General features: G+C 41.6%; 2 protein-coding genes across 10 annotated transcripts in view; both read right to left on the bottom strand.

Annotated features, from left to right (window-relative positions):
• TAF1 (TATA-box binding protein associated factor 1) overlaps positions 1 to 679 on the bottom strand; it is an 84,979-nt gene extending 84,300 nt beyond the window's left edge. For all 8 annotated transcript variants that reach the window (XM_060087980.1, XM_060087984.1, XM_060087982.1 and 5 more), the window contains exon 1: positions 472 to 679. In XM_060087980.1, coding sequence (XP_059943963.1) covers positions 472 to 651 — 180 coding nt within the window. In that variant the 5' untranslated portion in view covers positions 652 to 679. The remainder of the gene's footprint in view (positions 1 to 471) is intronic.
• A 3,497-nt stretch (positions 680 to 4,176) lies between these two features.
• LOC132482523 (rho-related GTP-binding protein RhoG-like) lies at positions 4,177 to 12,006 on the bottom strand. 2 transcript variants are annotated; one of them, XM_060087845.1, is made up of 3 exons: positions 11,905 to 11,961; positions 8,832 to 9,162; positions 4,177 to 7,582 (listed from the first exon to the last, which is right to left on the bottom strand). In XM_060087845.1, exons 2-3 carry the CDS (start codon positions 8,856 to 8,858, stop codon positions 6,992 to 6,994), a joined length of 618 nt encoding a protein of 205 aa, XP_059943828.1. In that variant the 5' UTR covers positions 8,859 to 9,162; positions 11,905 to 11,961; the 3' UTR covers positions 4,177 to 6,991. The 2 variants fall into 2 exon arrangements, with proteins under 2 accessions (XP_059943828.1, XP_059943827.1); XM_060087844.1 differs by lacking the exon at positions 8,832 to 9,162 and having other exon boundaries at positions 11,905 to 12,006.
• Positions 12,007 to 20,798: the final 8,792 nt, after the last annotated feature.

Below are 20,798 nucleotides of genomic sequence, written 5' to 3' on the forward strand. Positions count from 1 at the left end.
GAACACTGGCTGTTCTAAGAACTGGGACCTGAACCACGTGATTTGGTGCAGGTCCTGTCCTCTCGCTCAAGAGCCACCTCTAGTCAGCGATGGCACAAACGCAGTTTCAAGAATCTCCAAGGTTCTCGTAGCAAAGGTTTGAAAGCACTCTCACTAGGTTAAGCTGCTATTTTTCCATCTATCTAGCTCCAAAGCCACCCATATCAGCGCCGCTGACGTCCCAGAGCTTGCCTACTCTTCTCTCGTCTCCACCATCGCCCAAACTGAGCCCCCTCGCTCTCGGTTACTGCACAATCTACTAGCATGGCAACCGCTTCTCTGGTCCCCTTCGCGTACGTTAAGTGCGCCCTCTCACTGGGGGAGGGCCGCATCGCCCTCTTTTTCTGGTTCCTAAGACCACTCAACTCTCCTCACTCCACCTTTTCCTTAGCCGATCCACCCCCAGCCCTATCCCCACGCCCACCCCCTCACATCATCCAAGACGCTTTCCCCCTCCAGCTGCCCGGCTCCATTGATGTTGCCGAAAAGGAAACCGGTTAAAGAAAATGGGCGGCCTCCAGCGGAATCTTCATCGCTGTCCGTGTCTGACATGATGGCGGCAGCGATCCTGGCAGCCGCTTTGCAGAACAGCAAATCCCACTCTCGCCCCATATGCCGGAAACAACGTGGCCCAGAAGTGATTCTCATAGTTCAGTGACTCTACTAGCCCCTACCGGATGCGGAATAAAGAAAAAGAGAACCGGAAAGGCCGCCAGTCCTACGAGAAAGGAGAATTGTATAACAAACTCCAGGAGGCTTTTGATTGGAACACGTGATGAGGGGGCTGGATCTGTGAAAAGAGGTTTTTCGGTCCCGTCCCCTTCCGCTTATCTAAGCAGGAGCTGTCTCAGTGCAGGGGGGGAGAGCGTGCTTCCTAGGTCACGTGATCTACGTCCTACGTAACCACGCCACAGGATAGAACCGGTTTTTCTTGTCTGTGTTGTCTCCTCCTGTACTGTTTCGATCCAAAGAGAAACTGGCAGTGTGCCAAAGGTACCTTTGCAGTTAGTTGTTTTGAATTGACATTTACCCTTAGAAATGGATTTCTTCCCCCTTTTTTTCCCCGGGAAATGTGAAAGTAAAAGATAAGTAAAACGAACAGGCGACCCTTCACCCAGATTCACAGTTTTAACATTTTGCTAGGTTTTTTTTCCTGAACCATTTAAAAGTGGGTTACAGATATCGTGATTCTTCACCCCAAAAAATACTTTTTTCTACACAACCACAATACCATTTGCACATATTTAAAACTTAACATTAATTCAATATCATTTAACATACAGTCCGTATTTAAATTTCCTCAATTGTCCTAATTGGAGCATTTTACATTTCAATCCGGGATCCACTCAAGGTTCATGCATTGTATTTGTTTATCTCCCTTTAGTCTCTCAATCCAGAATCCACCAGCATTTTTCTTTGTGTTGCATGACACTACGTATTTGGAAGAATCCAGGGAAGTTGTCTTGACAATATTCTATATGCTGAATTCGTCTAATCTTTTCTTCAAGGTGATTCCGGTTAAATATCTTACCGGTCATCAGAAGGCACGATGTCAGGTTGTCCCAATGTTGGTGATGCTAAATTTGATCACTTCAAAAAAGTGGTGTCCACCAGATCTCTCCATCGCAATGGCACATTTTTCCTTTTGTATTAGTAAATAACCTATGGGGTGGTACTTTGAAATTCTGTGAATATTCTGTTCCCTATCGCCCTTGCACCCAAAGGTTTTAGCATCCGTCGATGATCCTTGCCTGAATCATATTGGAAGAGTGCAAAAGGGTGATTTTTCTAATTCTTATTTCCTTCTACATTTATTAACTGGACTTATTCTGTAAAGAACTTTCCCTTTTCTTATCTCCTTTCTTGTATTTTTATTTTAATGTGTTACAATCTAACACCATCATTATCCTTTTTGATCCTCAAACTGTTACAAATTTGTCCAATGGTTACCACTTCACTCTGGCTCCTGTGTCCTTTTGACATGACCCATGACCCCAATTAGTCTTTGAGCACTTCCTTGCTTTTTGGCACAAGATGTTCCAGGCTCATTCTGTGCATTCCCTGTCCTGGATCTGATATAAGCCATTTCTCCAAGGAGCCCTGGTTCCTTTTAGTGGGGAATGGTGTTTAGAAACTGGGGCATCGGGACTTCCCTGGTGGTCCAGCGGCTAAGACTCCGCCCTCCCAATGCGGAGGGCCCAGGTTCAATCCACATGCGGCAACTAAGAGTTCGCGTGCTGCAGCTAAAGATCCCGCACGCCGCAACGAAGATCCCGCGTGCCGCAACTGAGACCCGCCACAGCCAAATAAATAAATAAATATTTTTTTAAAAAAACAAAACTGGGGCATCATTGCTTGTAGGCCCTTTCAGTGGAGAGAGAGAAAAAATTTTAAATGAATGAGTTTATACTAATACCTTCGATTCAAATCTAATACCACAGGGTTCTCCCTCGCCGTTCCCCATTTCATATTTGTATCTTGCTTCTCTTACAATGAAAACTCTGGTTCCTAACACCAATATATTACTCTTTTCAGAATTACAAACCAATACCACTACCAACAATTAACCTAAGTTCAGAAGTGCTTTGCAGTTTTCTGTCCTTAGACTATATCCTATTAAAAATTATGTGAATCTTTTTTTTTCCTCTGTGGAGTTGTTTCCGTTTGTATTCAACTTTAGGATTTGCTTTTATTGTCCTTTTTAATAAAAAGGATAAAAATTTTATAAAATTTTTATTTTTAAAAAATGTAAACTTTTACATGGTTCAAAGTCAAAACTATATAAAAAGCTATTTCCAGAGAAGTCTTGTTCCCATGCCTATGCTCTCTGCCCCATTGTCACCCACTCTCTGTAACCATTTTCATTAATTTCTGGTTTATCCTTCCTGTGTTTATTATTTTTTTCAATTGAGGCGTAATTGACATTAACATATTAGTTTCAGATGTACAGCATGATTCACTATTTGTATTTCCTGTTTCTTTTTGCAAATATATGCAAATGAGTATGTTCTTATCTCTTCTTTTTCATTATATACCCATGTATTGTTTGATTCCGTTCATATGAAATGTTCAGAAAAGACAAAGATTAGTGGTTGCCTAGGGCTGGGGGTGGGAATGGGGATTAACCGCATGAGGGATCTCTTTGGGGTGATGGAAGTGTTCTCAAACTTAATTTTGGTGATGGTTGCATGACTCAGTAAATTTACTAAAAATCATTAAATTGTACACTTGAAACAGGTGAATTGTACAGTATGTAAATTATACCTCAATAAAGCTGTTTTTAAAAAAACAAAAAACATGGTTTTGCACTTCTTTACTCGTGCACTTACTAGCGTACCAGCGCTATTTACAGTTGCCAGCCAGGATGGGGGGGGGGGTTCTTTGTGGTTTTTTGGGGGTGGGAGGAGATCGAACCCACTCTCTCAGCAGTGAAGGCACAGAGTCCTAGCCACTGGACCACCCACCAGGGAATTCCCTAGTTCATTTTTATAACAAACGGGAAGGAGATTTTTCTGATATAACTGGAAGAGGCAAAAAATATTAAATGATATATCTTATCTTCACAACCCAGCCCCTAGCAGTCAAGCCTGTAACACAGTAGGAGCTTGGTAATTGTTTACTGAATGTAGTGTAATAAGTGAGGAAAATCACCAACAGGGAACTAACTGGTCTGTCATTATTGAAAACCAGGAAATGAAGCTAAATCCTGGGGATGAATAGGTAGGGGGTGGGCAGGAACTAGACAATCAATGTTAGCAGGGCAGACAGTTCCTTACCCTGATTATCTGATGTAGAGAAATAAGCACAGCTACACATAGGTGCCATGTGCAATATGACAGTTATAGTTATTTCATCCTTTGCAAGCTGAAAAGCATTTAGAAACCACTCAAAGCAAAGGGGTGGTGGTGAGGAATTGCTTTGATGTTTAGAAAGCAGTGGACCCAGTAAAATCAGAAAAGTTTATTACCATTCCTTATGAATAATTTAAAAGTGATATTAGCATGTTGGTCTTCATACAAATTCCTTTCAAGTATAAAAACCAAGATGTCAGTGTATGCTTAAGACTATTAAATCAGACCAATACAAAACCACTCTCTCAGACTTGTGGATCACACCTCCATTTATTAGAGGACACAAATTTGCCCAAACCAAACCCAGGCTTACATTTGGGAATTTGCAAGGCAAAGGGAGAGCAGGAGGCACTATTAAATTAAAAGCCAACTTAAAAGATTTCAGTAGCTAAACAGAAAGTTCCCAGAGACCCAGGTGACAGCCATGTTTCTAACCCCTTTGAACCATGAAGTCCTGTGAGCACCCAAGGTGGCATCAATCAGAACATCCTGAGACTGGAATACACTTTCATTTGGCTGCCTTTGGGAAAACCCAGTGACTCTACCCAAGGGCAGTGGGCACAGTGCCCAGAAGCCAGTTGACTTCTATGGTGGCCACGTTACTGTAACAGCAGCCCCACTTTCCAAAGTGCTACTGGGCCTTAGTTGAGGAGGTCCACCCTCACCCTCTTCCAGTTGACTCACTTCTCATATAGAATCCCTGCCACCCCCAGGAGGCCCCGAGTCACACACTGGAAAATAGATACAGTACATTGGACCTGAGACAGAAGGCAAGCGCTGGACAACAGTATTCATCCTGGATCCTCCACAGCTTTAGACAATCAGCAGTGTAGAAATATACACCAATGAAGTACTATGTGAAGTGGAGGGTACAGTCATGAAGGAAAAAGAAAACACTAGTCCAACGTGAGGGAAAGGGCAACCAGAAGAAAAGGAGGAAGAATAGAGAATTTACATAATCATTTTTAGAAAATATTTATTTATTTATTTTGGCTGCACCGGGTCTTAGTTGAGGCAGGCAGGCTTCTTAGTTGTGGCAGGCGGGATCTAGTTCCCCGACCAGGGACCAAACCTGGGCCCCCTGCATCGGCAGCGCAGAGTCTTACCCACTGGACCACCAGGGAAGTCCCTACATAACCTTTTATCTTCTATCAATACTTGATATTTGACCTCCAGGTTCCAGGTTCTCCAAGAGTAGGGTTGCCAGATTTAGCAAATAAAAATACAGGATGCCCCATTATATTTGAATTTCAGATAAACAGCAAATAACTTTTTAGTGTAAGCGTGTCCCAAATATTGCATGGAACACACTTATACTAAACAATTATGGTATTTTATCTGGCAACCCTATCCAGGAGGTTCAGTTAGCCTGAGGTTACTCTGATCATACCCCGTCAAAGAGCAACAGCAAGATGATCACAGAGTGAAGCTCAGGCACTCCACCCACCCCAAGGGGAGGTATGTGTTCCTTTCAGCTCCATTTCCCAAACTCTCAAAAATCCCATGCTATTCTGGCAGGGTGAGAGGATATGTGCACGGTGGAGTTGTCAACCACTATTTGCCAGGTAGAGAAGTTAAGGTTTCCTTCCATATCAAATGAAGAAGGTCAAAAATACAGCTAGGGAGAAGGAGCAGCAGGCCCGCTAGGATATGGAATCTGAATCCTTCCACCCCGAGAGAAGGCTGAGCAACTCCAGCAACACCACCACAAGGGCGATGACAGCCCTGCGGCCTGGAAACCCAACGTACCCCAGCTCTCTTGGAGCAACCTCAAAAGGCACACAGGGCTGAACACACACACAGGGAGATACACAGAGGCGGGAGGAACAGGAAGAGAGCAAGGTAGTCTTTATAGTGACTCAGAGGAATGACAGCAGAAGAGAAGTATCAGAGGGAATCACAGAACCCCCTGACAGTGACTGGCAGGACATTTTATTTCGTTGGTCGTTTCATTGGTTTTATTTAGGGGGTTAATCTTCAGTGGTCTTTCCTTCAAGCGGAAGGATGATGAGAGAAAAAAGAGCCACACAGAAGCCTCAGAGACACAGCTCTTCAGAGGGACTGTTCATTACACATCACCATGCCTACTGTGCTAGCAGAATCCAAGAGCAGATCTGAACATCAGATCCCACAGCCAATATACTATCGTGACTAAGTGCCAAACCCACCTCCTGAGGATGGAAGAGGAACCAATAACAAGGCCATGGCTGGTAAACATTCCTGTCAAAGGCATGAAGAGGGAAACAGCACAAAGAACAGGACCACATTATGCTTTTTTCAGTCTCCACCATGAGCATTCCCAGTCCCTTGTAATCCAGCATCCCTGAAACTGTGTTCCCAGAGATGTTAATAGGTGTTGCATGGGGCCAAAAAACAAAAGTTCAGTGAAATAAGTTTGGGAAATATTGCATACTTATTAAGTTATAACTTCCTGCAGTAGAAGAGGAAACTATCCGGCATTGTTTAAATCACTGGTCCCTGCCTTATTTGACCAGAGAACCCTTTTAAGAAACATCTATTACCATCTCAAAGAACTCTAGAAATGCTGCTTAACCATTATTGCAAAAATATCTCCTCTCAAGAATGGAAAGAGCATGTCAACATTGGGAACACCTAGGAATCACACATAAGATGGTTTCCAAATATTAGCGTATCAGAAAGCTTAAGGCAATGATTTGAAAACTTGTAGAACCTTGTCCTTCTGTGAGGCACTTGCTCAACGGTAAATACAGCCAGGAACGCTGAAATTAGATTTCAAACAGCCAAGCAAAAGCCTACAAACAACAGTGCTAGGCTGCTCTGCTTAGTCGTGGCCTGGCCAGGACAGAAAAGAACGGCACTTGGTGGCATCTCCTCTTACCACTTCGACAGGAGAGACACACACACTCTCACTCTCTCAAACTTCCTCCAAAAGGTTCAGACCAAACTTCAAAGCAGCCAAGTGCAAACTAGCCTCTCTTTGTTCCTCCAAAAGCTGAATAACCTGGAGTCTAGGGTTTCCAGGGGAAGAGATAAGTGGCTCACGCTGGCACTGTTAAATGCTGTCAAAGGAACTCCCCCTTATTCTCCTTAGGTGCAGTCTCCAAGCAGCACCCCAAAAGCTATAAGAGGACACACTTCTTGCTGTTCTTCTTTGTGGCAGGGTAAAGCACAGCCCGGACAGCTTCTGAAAATACCTCATGGACCCCATCCTGCATCAGGGCTGAACATTCCAGATACTTCACAGCCCCCACCTGCTTAGCCAGGGAAGTGCCTTGCTGAGGAGTTGTGGGCACTAGGCTCTGTTCCTTCAGCTTCTTCACTGTCTCAATGTCACTTCGCAGGTCCCTCTTGGTGCCTACCAGCAAAACAGGTACATTGGGGCAATGATGGGAGACCTCTGGGTACCACTTATGCCTCACATTGGCATAAGAAGATGGGTTGCCAATGGAAAAACAAATGACGAAGATATTGGTCTGGGGGTAGGAGAGTGTTCGCAGTCGGTCATACTCCTCTTGGCCAGCTGTGTCCCACAGGTTCAGGCTGACGATCTGGCCGTCCACAGATGTCTGGGCACTATAGTTGTCAAAGACAGTAGGGATATACTCCTCGGGAAAGGCGTTTGTTGTGTAACTGATGAGGAGGCAGGTCTTACCTACAGCCCCATCTCCCACAACCACACATTTAATTGTCTGCATTCTTCCCTTGGAGTCCTACGGACAAGAGAGAAAGAAAGAATGTTCACAGACGTCTGGTTAATTTAGGGAGCCTAAGCCATATAAACATTTCTCTCTGAGGAGAAAGAAAGGAGGTGAGACCCCCCCCACCGCCACCGCCACTTGCCTGGCCTCTTAACACTATGGAAGAGTCAGCTGCAAAAGGTTGCAGAGGGCAAGAATTCTTACCATGGAGTCCATGGACTGCTAGAGGATAAGCTTCAGTAGATTCTAGAAGCCACCTCTGCAGTTGTGTGCAATATTATGTGCATAAGGAAATTTTTCTGGAAAGAAGATCCAAAGCTGTCATCAGACTCTCAAAAAGGACTGTGAGCCCAACAAGATAGGTATTTATGTTGCAGTATCGTCATAAGGTCTGCATATACAATATCAAAGGTTCTAAAATATAGCAGATGCTAAATAAATGTTAACTAATTAAAAAACAAAAAAAAAATGGTATAGAAAGAAGGTTCCCAAGGTTGAAACGAAAGGAAACACGTCTTTTACTTTGGGTCTGTGGCTATAGACTCAGCAAAGTCTATAAAACTCAGCACGGTTTTCTCTTCCTGAAAAACAGTGACATCATAATATTGGAGAGAAAGGTAGGCCAGTCAGACTCAGCCATATAGAGAAGTGGCTGAGTCCAGACTCTGAAGTCAGACCTCCTGGAGTCGAAAACCAGTCCTCTCTTTTCCTAAGCTTTGTGAAACTCGGGCAAGTTTTTAACCTGAAGCTTACATGAAAGAATGCATGTGCTGTACTTATTAGTGCCTGCCACATAGGAAGTACTCATTAAGTGTTAGAAGCTACTATGACTTCACAGAAATCACTAATGTGCCGGGGAAGGCAAAAGTTCTATAATGTGAGTACAATGCTAGACAAACCAGGGGGTCTCACCCCTTCCGACCTTACCTGAGTAAAACTACAGGTCATAACACCACTATCTTCTCGTCAATTTCTTCATGAATCAAGTGTTTGCGAGTTAATGGTACAACACAGATGATCCCCAAGGAGCATGTTTACTGTGAGCTCCCATGTCTGTATCCCCTTATTAACATTCTGTCAATGCCCTACTGTGTTAGTGCCTCCACAGCACTCCACTTTCTTTAGCTTCTTAACTAGTACCCTAGTTTCAGACCCGATCCTCACAGCATTAACTTCAAGTGTCCGAACATGGAGGAAAGGGGACACATTATCATATGTATTTGATTATGGAAAAAAATTTGAGAATCAATTAGTTTCTTACCTTGGGAGTGTGGGGGAATAGACACATTCCCCCATCCTGCTGTTTTATTAGCTAAAGTCTACATTAGGTCCATATCGTAGACAAAAACCAGACAAAACAAAACAGCTCACTTTGGATCAAGGTAAAAAAAAGTTGGCCTTCTCAGCATGCTTCGCACAGGCCCGCTAGGGGTAGCTCTCTCCTCACACAGCCAGCTCTGCCCAGTGAGGCGTTCCACCTAGAAGCCTTCCTTTCTTTGGCACAGGTCCCACAGCTAGAAGTCCAGAGCCTGATTCAGCTCTAGTAGGCAATCATCCCAGAAGACTCACTGACCATAGCTGTCTTTTTCCATCTAGGAATACGCATGAGGATCAAACACACAAGGTCAATGGAAACAGGGCGAAGTCACCACCACACTCCTTGAGAATAGCCTTCCTTGATTTTCCCAGTTTGGATTAATTTCTTTTGCCTTTGATAGCAATCACTGCCTGTACAACTCATCTTCCCAGCTGCCTCTAGGTATCATCCGGTGTCTCTGCTCAAAGTGACAATAGTGCATCTGAGGGGGTTGCTGAACCAGAGCAAAACTCTTAGGCACAAAGACCATTTTGCATCCCAAGTTCAGCTCCTCACCTCTATAACTAGGAAGAGCCATCTACACTCTTTTCTACTTGTTTACATCTACCAGTACTCTTGGTATATATAATAAATACCAGACCTACATGATGAAATGCACCTAGAACATGCCAGGTCTGAACAAAACCAAAACATCCTCACCTATAGCAAACTCTCAAAGAAAGGGAAGGTTCAGCAGAAGCGGGGCGGGGCGGGGGGGGGGGCTGCTTTGTACAGTTGACTCATTCATTCAGCCCACATATTCATTATACGATTTTCTCTGCTTGTGTGTATATTTGAAATTCTCCATATTTAACAAGTTTAAAAATAAGACTAAAAAATATAATCCAAAAGAATTGAAGACAGGATCTCAAAGAGATAATCGCCCACCCATGTTCATTGCATCATTATTCACAATAGCCAAGAGGTGGAAGCAGCCTAAATGTCCATCGATGGATAATGGATAAAGAAGAAGAAGAAAAAAAAAAAAAAAATATATATATATATATATATATAATTCAGCCTTAAAAAGTAAAAGGAAATCTTTTCATACACTACAACATGGATGAACCTTGAAGACATTATGCTAAGGGAAATAAGCCAGTCACAAAAAGCCAAATATTGCATGATTCCACTTATATGAGGTATATGAGGTATCTAGAATAGTCAAATTCATAGAAACAGAAAGTAGAATGGTAGTTGCCAGGGGCAGGGGGAGGGGGAAATGGGTAGTTGTTTAAGGGCTACAGACTTTCAGTTTTTCAAGATAAAAAAATTCTAAAGATCTATCGCACAAAAATGTGCATATAGTTACTGCTACTGTACTGTACACTTTAAAATGGTTAAAAATACTAAAAATAAAAATAATACTTTTTAAAGGGCTGGGAACTCTGAGAGAAGGCTAGGAGTTACAAGAGAGAGGCAAATATTCTGTTTATCACCAATATGAGAAAAGCTTGTTTCGTTCAGCTCCATCATCCAGCACAATGCTGTCCGGTTACAGATCACCCACAGCTTTTCCCTTATCACCATCACTATCCACACACTCTCCCAGGCACTACTATGCACAATGCACTGCTAGGAGAGACTCAAAAAAGGGGTTAAAAAAAAAAGAACGATGATAGAAGTTTATAGTCTTAGGGTAAACGCAGGACTTCTATAAAAAGGTAAACAATAATACACAGTAAAGCATGGTCCAGAGAAAAGTAAGTTGCTATGAGGAAACAAGGGGAAATTAAAAACTGAGAGCCTGTTACAGGCATTGTGTAAAATACTCTCACATATCTTATTTAAGCTTCATAGTAGCACTGTAAAGTAGACATCACCTCAGCTCAGAGATCATTAAATATGCCTCTAGGATTGGAAATTGGAAGAGGCCTGGAGCTGCAGAGACCAACACCTCAGAAGGCATTCACTTTTAACCTTGGAATTACAGTTTCTTCTAAATCTTCCATTCTCATCTGACAAAGCATCCTTCTTCACATGTACGTTTCCCAGCAGTCACTTTTCTCCTAGGCTAGAGGCACAACATAAAAGACCCCATAACTGGACTTCCCTGGTGGCGCAGTGGTTAAGAATCCGCCTGCCAATGCAGGGGCACGGGTTCGCTGGTCCGGGAAGATCCCACATGCCGCGGAGCAACTAAGCCGGTGTGCCACAACTGCTGAAGCCGGAGCGCCTAGAGCCCGTGCTCCGCAACAAGAGAAGCCACTGCAATGAGAAGCCCGCGCACCCCAACTAAGAGCAGCCCCCGCTCCCGCAACTAGAGAAAGACCGTGCGCAGCAACGAAGACCCAACGCAGCCAAAAATAAATAAATTTTTAAAAAAGACCCAGTAGCAGTAAAGACAAGAATGCAGCTTAGAGTATTACTATTTCTAGCACATTCTCCCCCCGAGTCTCACCCTTTCCAAAAGTCAAACCCACTTGAAATCACTCTAACTTTCTGAAACTAAAACAATTCAGCAGAAGACCCTCATTTTTACTTACTACTTTCTGCAACTTAGTTATCTACTAAATCTGGGAAGCTTTTTCACATTGAAGACTGACTTCTTGGTTCAAGTCCAGTCAAAGACACCCCAGGGCGAAGGAAGCCATGTGAACACTCCCCAACCCGGAGCCAGGGGAGACTATCCTGCGCTTGGAAACTTAACCAGAGAGGCAATTCTAGTGACCCATCGATAGCCACCGCAAGCCCGCTCGGCCCTTCCCTCACATCCTTTCCACCGAGGGTCCTTGGTTCTGGGACTTCAGATGGACTCGTGAGCCTGGGACAGAGAGGTGCCTCACGTCGGATTCACAAATAGGAAGAGCTGGCTCGATCTCCCCCGCTATACATACAACTCATCCCACTCTCAAATCCCTTCCATCCAAGGAGTGGCTCATATACTAAGGTAACCGTCCCGGGGATGGGGAGACTCGAGGAGAAAAGAGCGGATCAGGGGGCCGCCTGGTGGGTGGGGGTTCTCCATAAGGATTACCCAGCAAAGTAGTCGTCCTCCCGCGCTGTTGTACCGCAGCTGGCAGAGCCTCCCAGGCGTCCCTCGCTGGGCTGGGCAGGCTCGGCGGGCTCGGCGCCACATCCGGGCAGCTACCGAGTCCCGCCCCCGTCGTCGGACGCAGTCTCCACCCGGTGCCCCGCGACCTCCTGGGAAATGGAGTTCTAGCCCCCGCCGCGTGCTCTGCAAGTCACTGGCTTCTAAACTACACCTTTGGGTAATCAAGGATCTCCGGGGTCCCAGTTCCTCGGTTCGGAGGTCCCCGAGCTTCACATTTCCCGTGACAAAGTGAGGCCGCCTCCTCCTCCCCAGACCGCTGTTTTCTCCTCAAGACAAATATTAACATAAAGAGGCAGTCAGGGAACTGAAAAAGTGTTAGTAAAAACGGAGGCGATAAAAGAAAATGTGGTAGTGAGTTAAGGTAGCTGTCACCATATATTAGTTTGCATTTTCTAGAGTTTTATATAAATGAAATCATACAGTATGCACTTTTTTTTTAACAGCTTTATTGAGATATAAATTCACATACCATACAATTCACTCACTTAAATTGTACAATTAGTTTTTTATATATTACATTATTAATTTTTTAAAATAGTGGTAAATATATATAACAAAATTTGCCATTTCAACCATTTTTAACTGTACAATCCAGTGGTGTTAAGTACATTCGCAATGTTGTGGAACCATCACCCTTGTCTATTTCTGAAACTTTTTCATCACCCCAAATAGAAACTTTGTACCCACTAGGCAATAGCTGCTCATTCCCCTCTTCCCACCACCCCTGAAAACCAACCTCTAATCCACTTTCTGTCTCCATGAATTCGACTTTTCTAGCTACTATTCATCTATTGCTGGACATTTGGGTTGTTTTCAACTTTTGACTATTGTGAATAATGCTGCAATGAACACTGGTGTACAAGAATATGGTTTTGTTGATTTTTCTCTATTTTTTGTTTTCTATCTCACTGATTTCCACTTTGATCTTCATTATTTTTGTTCTTTGAGTTTTATTTGCTCTTCTTTTTACTGAAGTGAAAGCTGAAGTTATTGTTTTGAGACTTCCTTCTGTTCTGATATAGGTGTTTAGTGCTTAAAAATTACCCTGTAACTATTGTTTCAGCAGAATGTCATGAATTATATAGTGTGGTTTCATTTTCATTCAGTTCAAAATATGTTCTTATTTCTTTTTTGATTTCTTCTTTGTCCCATGTGTTGTCTAGAAGTGGATTATTTAGTTTTCAAATATTTGAGGATTTTCCAGAGATGTTTCTGTTATTGATAGGTAGTTTAAATTCCATTATTCATATTTTGTGTGACTTGAATCCTTTCAAATTCATTGAGACTTGTTTTGTGGCCTAGAATATAGCCTATCCTGGTAAATACTCCATGCACATTTGAAAAGAATGTGTATTTTGCTGCTATTGGGTGGACTGTTCTATAAATGTCAACCAGGTCAATTTGGTTGACAGTGTTATTTACTTCTACTATATCCTTGCTCATTATATGCCTACTCGTTCTATCAGTTATTAAGAGTATTGAAATCTCTGACTTGAATTGTGGATTTGTTTATTTCTCTTTGCAAGTTTATCAGTTTTTGATTCATGGATTTTTTTTTTTTTTTTTGGCCGTGCCACGCAGCATGTGGGATCTTAGTTCTCAGACCAGGGACTGAACCTGCATCCCCTGCAGTGGAAGTGCAGAGTCATAACCACTGGACCACCAGGGAAGTCCATGATTCACGTATTTTGTAGGTCTTATACTAGATGCACAAGCGTTTAGAATTGTTATGTCCTCTTCATTAATTGACCCCTCTATCATTATGAAATTACCTTCTTTATTCATGGTATCTTTGCTCTGAAATCTACTTTGTCCAATATTAATATAGCCCCTCCAGCTTTCTTTTGACTAGTGTTATCATGGTACATTTTTTTTACATACTTTTACTTTTAACCTATTTGTGTCTTTGTATTTAAGGAGTATTTTTTTTTTTTTTTTTTTTTTTTTGCGGTATGCGGGCCTCTCACTGTTGTGGCCTCCCCCGTTGCGGAGCACAGGCTCCGGACGCGCAGGCTCCGGACGCGCAGGCTCAGCGGCCATGGCTCACGGGCCCAGCCGCTCCACGGCATATGGGATCCTCCCAGACCGGGGCACGAACCCGTATCCCCTGCATCGGCAGGCGGACTCTCAACCACTTGCGCCACCAGGGAGGCCCAAGGAGTATTTTTTGTAGGCAGCATACGGTTGGGTCCTGCTTTTTTTACCCAATCTGATCATCTTTACCCTGTAACTGGGGTGTTTAGACCATCTACATTTAACGTGATCGTTGATTTGTGATTGTTAGGTTTGAGTCTGTCATCTTGCTGTTTGTTTTCTATTTGCCCCATCTCTTCTTTGTTCCTTTTTCCGCCTTCTTTTGGATTAATCAATATTATTTTTATTCCATTTTATCTCCTTTGTTGGCTTATTGGCTATACCCCCCCCCTTTTTTTTTGACCACATCAAGCGGCATGTGGGATCTTAGTTCCCCAACCAGGGATCAAGCTCACGCCCCCTGCATTGGAAGCATGGAGTCTTAACCACTGGACCACCGGGGAAGTCCCTAGCTATACCTCTTTGTTTTTTTATTTTAGTGGTTGCTTAAAGGTTGATAGTGTACATCTATAAGTTATCAGTCTACCCTTAAGTGTTTATTATACCACTTCACAAAGAGTATAAGAACCTTACATTATTATACTTCCATTCTCTCTTCCTGGACCACTCGTTATGCATTCTACTTTTATCTCATGATACATTGTTATTATTTTTGTTTAAACAGTTACTTTTTTTAATTTTATTTTTTTTTTTGGCTGCATTGGGTCTTCATTGCTGTGCTCGGGCTTTCTCTAGTTGCAGCAAGCCAGTGCTACTCTTCGTTGCAGTGCATGGGCTTCTCATTGTGGTGGCTTCTCTTGTTGCAGAGCACAGGCTCTAGGCGCCCTGGCTTCAGTAGTTGTGGCACGTGGGCTCAGTAGTTGTGACTCGCGGACTCTAGAGCGCAGGCTCAGTAGTTGTGGTGCACAGGCTTCGTTGCTCCGCAGCATGTGGGATCTTCCCCGACCAGGGCTTGAACCCGTGTCCCCTGCATTGGCAGGCGGATTCTTAACCACTGTGCCACCAGGGAAGCCCTAAATAGTTACTTTTTAATACTGCATTATTTAGAGCAGTTTCAGGGTCACAGAAAAATTGAGCAGAAGGTAGAGAGTTCCCATGATATGTCGGTTACAATCAACAAACCTACATTGGCACATCATTATCATCCAAAGTCCACAGTTTACCTTAGGATTTATTCTTGGAGTTGTGCATTCTACGAGTTTTAACAAACGTATTCATCATTATAGTATTATACAGAATAGTTTCACTGCCCTAAAAATCCTCTGTGGCCTGCCTATGCATCCCTCCCTCCCTCCTAACCCCTGACAGCCACTGATCTTTTTACTGTCCCTTAGTTTTGCCTTTTCTAGAATGTTATATAGTTGTAATCAATCTTTAGCCTTTTCAGATTGGCTTCTTTCACTTAGTAATATGCATTTGAATTTCACCCGTGGCTTTTCATGGCTTTATAGCTCATTTATTCTTTTTTAAACATAGAGTTTATTTTTCAGAGTAGTTTTAAATTCAAATCAAAATTGAGCTGAAAATAGAGAGTTCCCATATATTCCCTGCCCTCTCACATGTACAACCTCCACCATGATCAACATCCTACACTAGAGTGGTACAGTTTTTACAATTGATAAACCTACACTGATACATTATTACTACCCAAAGTCCATAGTTTGCATTAGAGTTCACTCTTGGTGGTGTACATTCTATGAGTTTTGACAACTGTATGATGACATGTATTCACCATTATAGTATCATACAGAATAGTTTCACTGCCCTAAAAATCCTCTGTGGTCCACCTATTCATTCCCCTCTCCCCCCAGTATCTGACAACTACTGACCTTTTTATTGTCTCCATAGCTTTGCCTTAGTTGGAATCATACCATATGTAGCCTTTTCAGATTGGCTTCTTTCACTTAGTAATGTGCATTTGAGGTTCCTCCATGTCTTTTCCTGGCTTGATAGCTCATTTCTTTTTAGGGCTGAATAATATTTCATTGTCTGGATGTACCACAGTTTATCCATCTACCCACTGAGGGACATCTTGGTTGCTTCCAAGATTTGGCAATTATGAATAAAGCACTATAAACATCTAAGTGCAGGTTTTTGTGCAAACATAAGTTTTCAACTCATTTGGATAGACACCAAGGAGCGTGATTGCTGGACCATATGGTCAATTATCTTTTTAAAACAGCTTTATTGAAATATAATTTACATACCATAAATTCATTCATTCACTTTAAGTGTACAGTTAAATGATTTTTAGTAAATTTACAACATTGTGCTACTATCATCACAATCTGATTTTAATATTTAATTTTTTTTTTCTTTTTTTTTTTGTGGTACACGGGCCTCTCACTGTTGTGGCCTCTCCCATTGTGGAGCACAGGCTCCGGACGTGCAGGCTCAGCGGCCATGGCTCACGGGCCCAGCCGCTCCGCGGCATGCGGGATCTTCCCGGACCAGGGCATGAACCCGTGTCCCCTGCATCGGCAGGCAGACTCTCAACCACTGCGCCACCAGGGAAGCCCAATATTTAATTTTTAATTTTTTTTCATGTCTGGTTTTAAAACATTTCCGTCACCCCAAAAAGATCCTTCATGCCCAGTTACAGTCACTCCCTGTTCCCAACCCCCAGGCAACAACCTCTAATCTACTTGTCTCTATAAAGTTGTCTTTCCTGACGATTTGACATGAATGGGACCACACAGTATATCATCTTTTTGTATTTGGTTTCTTCCACTTAGCATAATGTTCTTGAGTTTCATCCACAATGTAGCATGTATCAGTATTTCATCCCTTTCTATTGCCAAATTATATATTTTCTTTTTAAATCAAATATATAGACATATAATTTATATACCACTAAATAAGCTCATTTTAAGTTTATAGCTTGATGACTTCTGACAAATGTATGCACCATGTAATTACTACCACAATCAAGACATACATTTCCATCACCCCCAAATAGTTCCCTTGTACCCCTTTGCAGTCAATCCTTACCACCCCTAGCCCCAGAAGACCACTGTTCTGCTTGCTGTCACTGAAGATTAATTATACCTTTCTAGAACTTCATATAAATGGAATCAGAGCATTTACTCTTTTGTGTCCTTTTTTTTTTGGAATAGGATATCTCAGATAACTGAGCAACTGCTCCAGAGAAGCATGGTTTTCAGCACAGTTTTATATCTTGTCAGAACAGAGAACATCAAACAAGTCAGGGATACATTCCTTCAGAGTTTCAAAAAAAAAAAGCAGATCAGTACATACACAGTGAGTCTCTATGGCCCTGGCACCTGGGAAGGGAGTCTTACCATTGAAGGAGTACTAGCACTGGTATCCCAAAAGGGAGGCATTTAATCTTTATTTTTAATATGGACATTATTTCTGGTCAGTGTACCCTTTTCTTTAATAATTACAGCAGGTGTACAATGTATGTTTGATAGGCCACGAGCAGGTTGTTTTAGCTAGCATAAAATTCAAGTTAAATCATGTATAAGCCAGAATGACTTCCCTCATACCTCAATATGTGAAAATTTCTTTCATCACATTGTGTATGATAGCTTGATAGCTACCTTCTTAACTTGTATAAGTATTTTGGTTTTTCAAAAACCATGAGCTGCTAATCATTTTCTCAGCACAATATTTCTGAGATTTATTCGTGTTGTGGGGCATAACAGTAGTTCATTCCCTTTTATTGCTTAGTAGCATTCAATCGCAAGGATATATAGCAATTTGTTTCTAGTTTGGGGCCATTATGGATAAAGTTGCTATGAATATTGTATATAAGGCTTGTTGATGAAAATAATAAATAATCTATAATAAGAAGAGAGAAGAGTTTTATTTGAGCCAAACTGAGGACTGTAGCCCAGAAGACAGCCTCTCAGATAACCCTGAGGAACTGCTCCAGATAAGCATGGTTTTCATCACAATTTTATATCTGGTCAGAGCAAAGAACATCAAACAAGTCATGGATACATTCTTTCAAGGTTTCCAAAAACAAACCAAAAACCAAATCAGCATGTGCACAGCGAGTCAGTACTGGCCTTGGCACCTGGGAAGGGAGTCTTATCATGGAAGGAGTATCAGTATTGGCATCTCAGGAAGGGAGGCATTTAATCTTTATTTTTAACATGGACATTGTTTACTTCTGGTCAATGCGTCCTTTTCTTTAATAACTAAAGCAGAGTTACAGTCTATGTTTGTTAGGCCACAAACAGGCTGTGTGAATAAAATTCAAGTTAACTCAAGCCACAGTGACTTCCCCATACCTCAATATTTGAAAATTTCTTTCATCAATCAGTCTTTTTGTGGACATATGTTTTCATTTCTCTTGAGGGATACCTAAGAGTGGAATTGTTGGGTCATTGGGTAGGTGTATGTTTAACTTTGTACGTTTAACATTTTTAAAAACTATCAAATAGTACAGCAAAGTGGTTGTACCATTTAAAATTCTAATGTATGAGAGTCCCGGTGCTCCACATCTTCACCATCACCTAGTATTGTCTTTTTAATTTAGCAATTCTAGTGGGTATATATGGTGGTATTTCACATGCATTTCCCTGATGCCCAATGACTTGAGCAGCTTTTCATTTACTTAATTGCTATTGATACATCTTTCCTGGTGTAGTGTCTGTTCAAATATTTTGCCTATTCTGTTATTAGGTTGTTTTCTTATTTGGAGTTGTAAAAGCTCTTTATATATTCTGGATACAAATCCTTTATCAGATATAGGTATTGTGAATAGTTTCTCCCACTCTGTGGCTTGCCTTTCATTTTCTTAAATGAAATAGCAGAAGTTAATTTTGATGATGTCCAATCAAATTTTTCTTTTTTGCTTAGTGCTTTTTTTTCATCCTCTTCTATATAAGAGAACATTGCCTATATTCTTATATATTTTACAGCTTTTTTTTACTGTTGTGAATGAAATTTCATTTTCTACTTAGTTATTGCTTATATAGAAAGTTATTGATTTAGATATATTTTAAAAGTGGCCATCTTGCATGTAAATATTTCTTTTTTGTTTAATAACTTGTAAGTTGACTCTCTTGGATTTTCATATCAACTGGAAATAATGACAGTTTTGTCTTTTTCTTAATATGTATTTATTTATTTATTCGGTTGCACCAGGTGGGCTCCTTAGTTGCAGCTCGCCGGCTCCTTAGTTGCAGCATGCAGGCTTCTTAGCTGTGACATGTGGGATCTAGTTCCCTGACCAGGGATCAACCCAGGCCCCCTGCATTGGGAGCGTGGAGTCTTAACCACTGCGCCACCAGGGAAGTCCTGACAGTTTTATCTTTGCCTTACCAGTATTTATACCTCTTATTTTGATTTCTCATTTCATGGCATTGGTCAAGACATCCAGCATAATGCTAAATGGTAGCTAAGTTACCTATGAAGGTCCGAGATTAGATTTTGGAGAATAACAGTGAGACTGGAGAGAAGCTAGAGTCACTACAAGGAAAGAATCAACAGAACTTGGTAACTAACTGAATAAGGGGAATGAAAGAGAAACACAGGTTAGAAATAATTAGGATGTTAAGCTTAGGAACAGGGAGAATGAAATATCCATTATCAGAAATGAGGAAACGAAGAGAATTACTTGGCATGGGGGAAATAGTAAGCTCAACTTCAGATATTTTCAGTTTGAGTTTACAATAGGGCTTTCATGCAGAAGTGTCCTGTAGGCAGTTAGAAATAGAGAACTGGTGTTTGGATGAGAGGCCTGGGCTAGAGATGAAGATTTTTAGTCATTAACAAAGGTGATGTTTATTTTTTAATTGATGTATAGTTGATTGACAGCATTATATTAGTTTCAAGCAAAGGTGATAGTTGAAACAGTAATGTAGATTAGTTACCTGAAAAGGAAAGTTAGAGAAAAAGAGAAGAGTTCAACACTGGGCCTCAAGGGTACAGGTAGGAGGAAGTAGAGGAGCCAAGAAAAAATAAAAAAGAAGGATTTAGAACAGAAGAACATGCAGAATAGCTTTAAAAGTTATGAGGAATAGCCAACAGTGTCAAATAGGAAAAAGAGCTTAAGGGAAACAAGGAGTGGGAGTGGCAGAGCTTCCGAAATTGTCAATAAAAATATCTGAAGGATGGGGCTTCCCTGGTGGCACAGTGGTTAAGAATCCGCCTGCCAATGCAGGGGACACAGGTTCGAGCCCTGGTCTGGGAAGATCCCACATGCCATGGAACAACTAAGCCCATGCGCCACAACTACTGAGCCTGCGTGCTACAACTAATGAAGCCCACGCGTCTAGAGCCTGTGCTCCACAACAAGAGAAGCCACCACAATGAGAAGCCTGAGCACCGCAACAAAGAGTAGCCCCTGCTTGCTGCAACTAGAGAAAGCCCGCGCGCAGCAACGAAGACCCAACAGCAGCCAAATTAATTAATTAATTAATTAATTAATTAATTTTTAAAAAATCTGAAGGTTGACGGCTGCAAAGTAAAACATTTTTGAGCTACTAAAGGAAAACTAAATACAGACTAGGTATTAGATGATATTGAGAAATGATACATTTTATTGAGTGTGATAATGTTATTGTGGTTGTATTTAAGTCTTTATCTTTTAAAGATATGAGCCAAAATATTTAAAAGTGAAATAATATGATGTCTAGGATATGCTTTAAAATACTCCAGCAAAGTTTTAATAATAATAATATTAATAATAATAAACGTGAGGGATAAATAAGACAATAATAACAGAGTGTTCGTTATTATTGAAATGG

The sequence above is a fragment of the Mesoplodon densirostris genome, chromosome X (assembly GCF_025265405.1).
Source record: "Mesoplodon densirostris isolate mMesDen1 chromosome X, mMesDen1 primary haplotype, whole genome shotgun sequence".
NCBI lineage: Eukaryota > Metazoa > Chordata > Mammalia > Artiodactyla > Ziphiidae > Mesoplodon > Mesoplodon densirostris.

What these genes read in the sequence shown, in the direction of transcription:
- LOC132482523 (XM_060087844.1), bottom strand. Translation starts at nt 12,006, where the DNA reads ATGTGGCGCCGAGCCCGCCGAGCCTGCCCAGCCCAGCGAGGGACGCCT. An exon ending in GAGGACGACTACTTTGCTGG is followed by an intron (nt 7,583 to 11,904) that starts GTAATCCTTATG and finishes TCTTGTCCGTAG; the next exon opens with GACTCCAAGGGAAGAATGCA.